Consider the following 10,901-nt stretch of genomic DNA (forward strand, 5'->3'; position numbering starts at 1 on the left):
ACCATGCTTTTTATGGGATAAAAATATAAAGAAAGTCATGCCTTTTCATTAATAGGAAAGAACTGTGAGCACAACATTGACGAATGTCTTAGTGATCCATGTGGAAATGGCGGCAGGTGTATAGATAAAGTAAACTCTTTCGAGTGTCAATGTCAGTATGGCTATACTGGTGAACTCTGCGAAGCCCGAATAGATTATTGTGATCCCAACTATTGTCTTAACGGAGCTACATGTTCAAGTTTAGAGACTACTTTTGAGTGTCATTGTACTGAGCAGTTCTACGGTCTGTGGTGTGAATCAGATATAAACGAGTGTAACAACGGTTCTGAAGTTTGTAATGCCAGGGGATTGTGTGTAAATACGTTTGGAAACTATCTATGTGCGTGTATGGCCGGCTACGAGGGAAGGAACTGTGAAATAGAAACGGACGAGTGTCTGATGACGGAATCCCCGTGCCTTAATGGGGGACTTTGTATAGATTTGATTGGACGGTATCGTTGTGATTGTTCCGGCACAGGGTTTCATGGAACTAAGTGTGAACAGGAAATTGACGAATGCGAAAGTGATCCTTGTGAAAATGGAGGTTCGTGTAAAGACCGGCTAAACGACTTTACATGTGAATGCCCAGACGGATTTATAGGATTTAAGTGTGAAATTACATTAACAACAATAACAACATCATCATCAACAACATCATCATCTACAACAACAGTAGCAACCACAACAACAACATCATCACCACCACCAACACCAATAACAACAATGACACCAGCAACAACATCACCATCATCATCATCGTCACTAATACCACCACCACCACCAACAACACCACCACCACCATCATCATCAACAACAACAACAGCAGCAGCAACAACAACAACAACAACAACAACAAAACCACCACCAAGAACAACAACACCATCATCACCACCAACACCACCAACACCAACGACGACCACAACAACAACAGCAGCAGCAACAACAACAACAACAATACAACCAGCACCAACAACAACAACACCATCGTCACCATCATCATCATCACTAATACCACCACCACCACTAATACCACCACCACCACCAACAGTAATAACATCAACAACTTCAACATCTTCACTTCAAAACATCAGTTCTCCAAGGTATGAATTGACGTCTTCATTACCAAATAATGAATCTTCATCTTCAACTTTTATCTCTTTATCTACAAAATCGTTGTCTCAAAATGTAACATTAACTACGACGCAACCATCATCCACTCATGCACTCGTAACATTACTTTCAACAAATACAACAGAATCAGGCACAGAAATGAATGCATCTACATTAATACCTTCTTTTAACAATGTAACAGATGAGGACAATTTAAATGCAAGCGGCTTTCATATACCTTCAATTGGCACAGCTTTAGGAACCACTGAATCTATAAAACTTGATAAAACAGAACATGAACAATACATTGGCACAGCTACCACACCAACGGAATCTTTTGAATTTTCACAATCCACTGAAGGCTATTCTGTCAACTCAACATCGACATATGTTTACGATAATATTTCCATTACTGCAGGGGTTGAAACAGATTCTCAAGTGAACATGACAGCCTTGGAAACAGTTTCAGACAGGATGACAACTTACAGTTCATTTACGGAAACACTGACACATTTATTGACCGTCGATGACACTGCTGGCATAAACCTCACATCAAATCAATCAACATCAATTTCTTTTGAACATTATTTCACTACAAGTGGGGCAAATAAGAAAAGAGATGAAACTGATTTGCAATGGGAAAAGCATAAAGAAAAACATTTATCCTCAGATGTAATTGAGTCGTCTGGGGAAATTTTTGACGTACAGAACGTATCATCTAGTACTCATTATTTTGGAGAAGCAATTAGTTCAGAACAAGAATCATTAGGTCAATACAATGACTATTCTGGAGAAGAAACAGAAACGAAAAATATTTCATCTGTTGAATATGAATCATCTGGAGAAGAAATCGTTATACACCATTTATCATCTAGTGAATATGAATCATCTGGTGAAGAAATCGATATACCACATTTATCATCTAGTGAATATGAATCTTCTAGTGAAGAAATCGATATACCACATTTATCATCTAGTGAATATGAATCTTCTAGTGAAGAAATCGATATACTGCATTTATCATCTAGTGCACATGAATCTTCAGGAGAGGAAATTGATATACCATATTCATCATCTGGAGAAAATGAGTCTTTGGAAACAATCGACATAAAACAAGTATCATCTAGTGCACATGAATCTTCAGGAGAGGAAATTGATATACCATATTCATCATCTGGAGAAAATGAATCTTTGGAAACAATCGACATAAAACAAGTATCATCTAGTGAATATGAATCTTCAGGAGAGGAAATTGATATACCACATTTATCATCTAGAGAATATGAATCTTTAGAAACAATCGAAATACCACAAGTATCATCTAGTGAATATGAATCTTCTGGAGAGGAAGGTGATGTGCAACATGTTTCATCAGGTGAATATGAATCATTGGAAACAATCGACATACAACGAGTATCATCTAGTGAATATGAATCTTCAGGAGAAGAAATTGATATACCATATTTATCATCTAGTGAATATGAATCTTCTGGTGAAGAAATCGATATACTGCATTTATCATCTAGTGAATATGAATCTTCAGGAGAGGAAATTGATATACCATATTCATCATCTGGAGAAAATGAATCTTTGGAAACAATCGACATAAAACAAGTATTATCTAGTAAATATGAATCTTCTGGTGAAGAAATCGATATACTGCATTTATCATCTGGAGAAAATGAGTCTTTGGAAACAATCGACATAAAACAAGTATTATCCAGTGAAAATAAATCTTCAGGAGAGGAAATTGATATACCATATTTATCATCTAGAGAAAATGAATCTTTGGAAATAATCGACATAAAACAAGTATTATTTAGTGAATATGAATCTTCAGGAGAGGAAATTGATATACCATATTTATCATCTGGAGAAAATGAATCTTTGGAAACAATCGACATAAAACAAGTATCATCTAGTGAATATGAATCATCTGGTGAAGAAATCGATATACCATATATATCATCTGGGAAATATGAATCTTCTGGTGAAGAAATAGATATACTGCATTTATCATCTAGTGAATATGAAACCTCAGGAGAGGAAATTAATATAGCACATATATCATCTGGTGAATATGAATCTTTGGAAACAATCGACATAAAACAAGTAACATCTAGTGAATATGAATCTTCAGGAGCAGAAATTGATATACTACATTTATCATCTGGAGAAAATGAATCTTTGGAAACAATCGACATAAAACAAGTAACATCTAGTGAATATGAATCTTCAGGAGCAGAAATTGATATACTACATTTATCATCTGGAGAAAATGAATCTTTGAAAACAATCGACATAAAACAAGAATCATCTAGTGAATATGAATCTTCAGGAGCAGAGATTGATTTACTACATTTATCATCTAGAGAAAATGAGTCTTTGGAAACAATCGACATAAAACAAGTATCATCAAGTGAATATGAATCTTCAGGGAAGGAAATTGATATACCATATTTATCATCTGGAAAAAATGAGTCTTTGGAAACAATCGACATAAAACAAGTATCATCTAGTGAATATGAATCTTCAGGAGAAGAAATTGATATACTACATTTATCATCTGGAGAAAATGAATCTTTGGAAACAATCGACATAAAACAAGTATCATCTAGTGAATATGAATCTTCAGGAGAGGAAATTGATATACCACATTTTTCATTTAGAGAAAATAAATCTTTAGAAACAATCGACATAAAACAAGTATCATCTAGTGAATATGAATCTTCTGGAGAAGAAATTGATATACTACATTTATCATCTAGTGAATATGAATCATCTGGTGAAGAAATTGATATACCACATTTATCATCTGGTGAATATGAATCTTCTGGTGAAGAAATCGATATTCTGCATTTATCATCTAGTGAATATGAATCTTCTGGTGAAGAAATCGATAACCCACATTTATCATCTGGAGGAAATGAATCTTTGGAAACAATCGACATAAAACAAGTATTATTTAGTGAATATGAATCTTCAGGAGAGGAAATTGACAATGTCACATTGAAAGAAGAAAGAACAGAAACCATTCCTTTGATTTATGATGGAAGCGAACTGTACGATGGCAGTGGTGAGACAATTCTTTATGAACGTTCTACTAGTACTGCAACGATATCAAAGACCGAAAATGTTACTAGAATGAATTATTCTTCGAATAAGTTAAATGAGTTCAATAATGAAAGTGTTAATCAATCAATAACATGGTCTACAACGACCGATCGAGTTACTAAAGACACCGAATATGCTTTTATTAATTATACTGAATATAATATTGACAGTTCAGGAGATGGTCCTTATCCAGAATTTCTTCCGGAGAAGTCAGTGAGTGTTCAACAAACGGATTTAATAGATTTCAAAATCAATGAAACGAAAATCGAATCTGAGACTCATGATGATGAAATCAATACCACTTGGGTAAATATGACTTTTGCTAATAATAAGTCCGACATAATTAATCTCTATACAAAGACTTATGCTATCCATAATACTTCTGTATTGAAAGAAGCTGACCTGGATCTTAAAGATAGGACAATCACTCAATATCCGACTTTCGAAATGGTTGTAACAGAAAATGTTACTAGTGCATTTTACACTTCACCAATTCGCAGAGTAAATGAAAGTGTTTCATGGACTACAAGAATGCTTCCAAATGTACAAACAAAAGGAACATTAGTTTTAAAAGACATTACATTGTCTAATAATTCTGTTACTGATTCAACAAAAAATAACACACATTTTATTAGCTCTACAGTAGTCACTAAACCAATTTTGATAACTAGAAATTCAACTAAAATACCTGATCATGATATAAATCCATGGTTAGCGGCTCGTAAGCACATAAATGTCCCTTCCAAAAAAGTCACTAGAAAACCAAAGAAAAACAATTATCAGCCATTTAATCCATGGTTAGCGGCCCATAGACATCTTAGAAAGTTTAAATCAACGCAAAAGTGGAGAACAAAAAAGATATCTGCCAAACCACCAACAGTTGACTTGAAGAAAACTACATTGAACACATTAATAAGAAGCACAGGTACACCAGTTCCTACGACTGTCAGCAAAGACATAATTGATACAGGTACCCGACTAGTAACGAAATTTGTCACAAACCAAGAAGATAGCGTTAATACAAGGGAGTACCAAATGACGACTGAAAGTACTCAAATGTTTTTCAGAAAGAATGTCTCTTTTATATCGGGTGATAGTCACTCAACTTCAGTATACACAACAGAAAATGATTCATATATAGGAACGGAAATAGACCAGTCATATACAACAGAACCTACCGAGTTGAATTCTACCAATGTATCAAAAGCTGGTAAAAACAGTACAGAAGAAGGTTTTGAAACTGTGTCTTTTAATTCGCTATATGAAAAATCCTTCGTGTCGACCATGAGCAAGTTCTGCGGAGTATTTTGTTTCAACTATTTTGAAAAACCATATGCATCAAGCAGCCCACTTTCGAATATAGTATAAACACATCCTTATTGAGTACCGGTCAAAGTTCGAAGAAATGAACCAAACATCTACACCTGCTAATAGCAGTCCAGAAGTAAAATCAAATTAATCGTCACTTACAGACTAACAATGTTTCAGAAACTTACATCAAGTATTTTCACTAATCAATTGACAAGTTCTAAGAAGTACAAACACCATTCTTTAATTGACACACCGGACTGCGTTCAGTGAGTAACAGCCATTATGCATTACTTACAGTGACAGTTCAGACTACAAATCCAACCATCCCACTGTCAATCAACTAGTTTCAGTAAGTAGCAATTCTATTATCTTCATTGAATGTAACAAGCTCTAAAGAAGATGCGTCAATGTCACTGACTCTAAAAGGTTCAGAAGTATATTCTGCATCGTCCTTATGGACATCCACAAGTTCAGAGGTACATCAGTCATCGTCACTGGCAGTAGAAAGTTCAGAACCACACCTATCATCTTCACTGCGAATGACAAGTTCAGAAACACACCAACTATCTTCATTGAAAGTAGAAAGTTCAGAACAACACCAATCAGCTACACTGCGGATGTCAAGTTTAGAAATACACCCCTTAATTTCACCACCACTGTCAAGTTTAGAAGTTTATACATCATCTCCACTTACAGTGACAAGTCCAGAATTACAGCAAACATCTACACTGTCAATTTCTAGTTCAGAAGTACATATCTTATCTTCATTGAAAGTAATAAGCTCAAAAGAAGATACCTCAATGTCACCGACTTTAAAAGGTTCAGAAGTATATTCTTCATCGTCCTTATGGACATCCACAAGATCAGAGGTACATCTGTCATCGTCACTGGCAGTAGAAAGTTCAGAAACCACACCTATCATTCTTCAAACCTGCGAATGCAAGATTCAGAAACCACACCAACTATTCTTTCAGTTGAAAAGTAGAAAAGTTCAAGACCTCACACCGAATCATGCTACACTGGCGGATGTTCAAGTTTTGAAAATATATCCTTAATTTCACCACCAATGTCCAAAGTTTTAAGAAGTATAATACATCCGGAGTCTCCAACTTACAGTGACAAGTCCAGAATTACATGCAAACATCTAGCAATGTCAATGAACTAGTTTCAAGAAGAGCTATCTTCATTGAGAGTAACAAGCTCAGGAGAAGATACCTCATCGTCATTGACTGTAAAAGGTTCAGAAATATATACTTTATCAACAAGTTCAGAAGTACATCTGTTATCGGCACTGACAGAAGAAAGTTCAGAACTACATCCATCTTATACACTACGAATGACAAGTTCAGAAATACATCCCTTAATTTCACCACCACTTTCAAGTTTAGAAGTATATACATCATCATCACTGTCAGTAACAAGTTCAAAAATATATTCAACACCCACACTGTCAATAACTAGTTCAGAAGTACATCAACTATCTTCACTGACAATAGAAAGTTCAGAACCACACCCATCATCTACACTGCGGATGTCAGGTGTAGAAATCCATCCCTTAATTTCACTGCCATCTTCAAGCTTAGAATTATATACACCATCATCACTGACAGTAACAAGTTCAGAACTACATCCAACATCTTCACTATCAATAACTAGTTCAGAAGTACGTCAATCACCTCCACTAAAACTCATAAGTTCGGAGATACATTTAAAATCTTCATTGCCATCGACAAATCCGGAAATACATTTATCATCTTTATTTTCACTGCAAAGTAGGGAACCAGTTCAACACATGCCTTTGCCTCTTACAAAGTTGGAAATACTTCAACCATCCACATCAGAACTACTATCTTTAACATCAACTGTATTGAATGTAACAGAGATGGGGGAAAGATTAATGCCAACCTCTATATCATGGTCACCAACGTCACCTTCATCATCGTCGCCAACATCCTCATCATCTTATGCATCATTAGCGCGTCCTTCGTCATCATCATCATCATCGCCATCTTCGCCACAGTCGTCCTCGCACACACAATCTTCATCACCGTCATCAATCGAGTATTTCACACCGTCATCTCCATCGGCAACAAACTCTTCACATTCATCGGAAACCAAATATTACACTTTAGACCCAATAACAGAAATGTTTAACACAGATGAGTGGCCAGATTGGTTTAAGTCATTTGTAGAAAGTTCTACATCATTCATGACATCTGTATTTTCAGAAACATCTCCGGAAATAACGACAGACAGAACACAATATGACACTTCTTCTGCACAGAAAACCACAAAAGATGTAAACATATCATCCTCGCTTGAATTTTTCCAAAATGAAACGTTTTCAACACTGTCAACGAGCGCTTCCAAAACGGACATTACAGAAGAATCTCTGCATAATATTACTACAGCATCAGTAAGTACAACATTTACTCCTTCTGCATTATCAGAAACTGCGCTGACATCAACTAAACTTTCTACAACAATAGTAAGTAAATTATTCTCTTCAGTAAATACGACATCAACATCTGAGTCAGAAATTACAGAGCATGCCGTTAATAAAAGTCTTGCTATAGATGAAAGTACTGCCTCGACAGATAATATCAATGCTGATGTATCAAAGAATTATTCAACCCACGAAATTCATTCAACAACAGGCACACCGTTATCGATAACTCCTGAAACAACTTCCCCAATTGTTAAAGATACTCGGCACACAACGGAAACAACTCATATATCAAAGGAAACGCTATCAGTTTCCCCTGAAACAATTGAAGAAACTACAAAAGTAAATGCACTTAAGACTTCAATAGGAAGTGCACTTTCGTCATTGCAAACAAAATATTCATCAGCAACACCTGAAAGTAATAGGACGTCAGTTGGTGTGGATTCTTCGATACCTTTCCATTCTTCTTCAGTTACGTCTTTAAACACAACTTTGTCGGAGAGTGTGACACCTTACTCTAGGTACACTTCACCAGCAACAATTGGAAACAGTACAACACTAACGAATGGTACATCTTTTATGAATCTTACCACTCAATCAACGACAGTTTCTAGTTCTTTTACACCAGGAGTTGTTAATTCCTCTTCATCCCGTATTTCTTCGTCAATGATAGCTGAACGCATTAGCACATTGGGAGGTGTAGTGGTTTCTTATAATAATCACACTTTATCAACTCCTAGACATATGTATTTTTCGGTAGATAACACAACTATACCGCCGACAACAAAAAAGCCGTTTATAAAATTTGGAACAATTTTGACACAAGTATCTGAAAGTGACAGAAATAAATCAGAAAATCTCATTCGAGAACAAACTACCACAGCTGCATCTGTTTCTTCCCTAGCATCTCAAACAACTCGTAAATTGTCCGTTATCAGACATAAAACTGATTTAACTTCCAATAATACTTATCCTAATCCTAGAAAAGAAACTTTCGAATATATAAGAAATACTAAAGTCACTAAAGGTAAAGCGAAACTGTCATTCAAAAAAATCAAAGTCACAGTAATAAGAACGTATGAAGAAGGAAAACGAATTGTTTACCAGACGTACCAGAAGGTGAAAGACATAGCAACGACTGTTGTCGTGACAACATATGAAAACTCAAGAAAACTTTTGGAACAAGCGTTGCAAAGAGTTGAAGCATTATGGCAATATTGTAAAACCGGAATAGACCACTATATTGTGAAACCACTTCTAAATGCTCGAGTCTTAGTGAAAAATAAATTTGAACAGACGTATTCGCGATTGAATGAAATATTCAATAGGGGTAAAACGATATTAAAACAAACTACAAATGACGTGCGTGCAGAGGCATCTAAATATTTTGACAGTTTAGCTAAATACTACACAGATGTGTATAGACAATATTCTACAGAAGTGAGAGACATTTTTGAGTCATTGAAAGTTCCGGACAGCTAACACTGTTTACAAGTAAAATGCATTACATAGCTTTAAAGAATGAATAGTTCTTTTAATTGGCCATTGGTAAATTACCTACAAAATAATACGCCATCTGGATTTTTCAGTAATAACCCGTCTAGAAAAAAATCAATTTAGGAAATATGGTCATATCCAGTAATATTTACAGATATAATAACAAAGAATTCAATGCTAAGATATACCATGTAATAAAAAGAGAGGTAATTATATTCGGTCTATCAGGTAGAAAACAGGCCTATACATATTTCGGATAGATGCTCAGCTGTATTTTCCTGTATTTAATAAAAGGGATACACAGGCAAAATAATGACAAAAATACAAAAATGATCTTCTGTACTCAAATCACCCTAAAATGACTTTTCCTAAAGTCCCAGCATGAATTTCTGTATAGATTCTAAATATTTTGGGTTTGAAGCTTAAATATATTTATATATGTTGAACGAAATTTGGTCGCCAACAGAATCACCGAATAGTTTAAAAACAAGTCATGTGATTTGAACAAACCCTGGAAGTTACTATAACAGGTATTGCAGATATTGTATGATTAAAACAAGTCTAAGTAATTGATTTGACATGTTCTTTAACGTTTCCAGAGTACACAGTAACAACTATTTTGAAATCATACCGCTCTAACCTGACCCACGCGGGTCAAGTTAGGAAAACACCTTTTTTTTTCTTTATATGGAGAAAAGTTTTGTTCTTTTTACTGTTTAGTGTATTCATTTTGATGACATTTACAGAATAATGAATGAAAAATTAAAAACTAAGAAATTAAAATTTTGCCTGTGTCTCCTCGTAGCCTTGTAATCTACAATACAGTTTCTCGTAGCCTTGTAATGTACAATACAGTTTCTCGTAGCCTTGTAATGTACAATACAGTTTCTCGTAGCCTTGTAATGTACAATACAGTTTCTCGTTGCCTTGTAATGTACAATTCAGTTTCTCGTAGCCTTGTTATGTACAATACAGTTTCTCGTAGCCTTGTAATGTACAATACAGTTTCTCGTAGCCTTGTAATGTACAATACAGTTTCTCGTAGCCTTGTAATGTACAATACAGTTTCTCGTAGCCTTGTAATGTACAATACAGTTTCTCGTAGTCTTGTAATGTACAATACAGTTTCTCGTAGCCTTGTAATGTACAATACAGTTTCTCGTAGTCTTGTAATGTACAATACAGTTTCACGTAGTCTTGTAATGTACAATACAATTTCTCCTAGCCTTGTAATGTACAATACAGACCTTGATTAAGAACCGGACGTCATAGACAATTTTAACAGTTTAAAACCTGTTATTATGAAACTTAGTTATTATTTATTGGTATTGATATTATTATTGTTAAGATACAAATAGTTATATACGACAGATGTACGTTAAAA

The 10,901-nt window shown here is 34.9% G+C and overlaps 2 protein-coding genes across 2 annotated transcripts in view; both read left to right on the forward strand.

Moving 5' to 3' along the window:
* The window catches only part of LOC132721489 (serine-rich adhesin for platelets-like), a 42,278-nt gene extending 36,647 nt beyond the window's left edge, over positions 1–5,631 (forward strand). The window contains exon 21 of the mRNA XM_060705801.1: positions 56–5,631. Coding sequence (XP_060561784.1) covers positions 56–5,631 — 5,576 coding nt within the window. The remainder of the gene's footprint in view (positions 1–55) is intronic.
* A 350-nt stretch (positions 5,632–5,981) lies between these two features.
* On the forward strand, positions 5,982–9,801 carry LOC132721490 (uncharacterized). Its single transcript, XM_060705802.1, has 2 exons — positions 5,982–6,608; positions 6,740–9,801. Exons 1-2 carry the CDS (start codon positions 5,982–5,984, stop codon positions 9,500–9,502), a joined length of 3,390 nt encoding a protein of 1,129 aa, XP_060561785.1. The 3' UTR covers positions 9,503–9,801.
* The last annotated feature ends 1,100 nt before the right edge of the window (positions 9,802–10,901 follow it).

The sequence above is a fragment of the Ruditapes philippinarum genome, unplaced genomic scaffold (genome assembly GCF_026571515.1).
Source record: "Ruditapes philippinarum isolate M1 unplaced genomic scaffold, ASM2657151v2 ctg3247_1_1_1_1, whole genome shotgun sequence".
Taxonomy (NCBI): domain Eukaryota; kingdom Metazoa; phylum Mollusca; class Bivalvia; order Venerida; family Veneridae; genus Ruditapes; species Ruditapes philippinarum.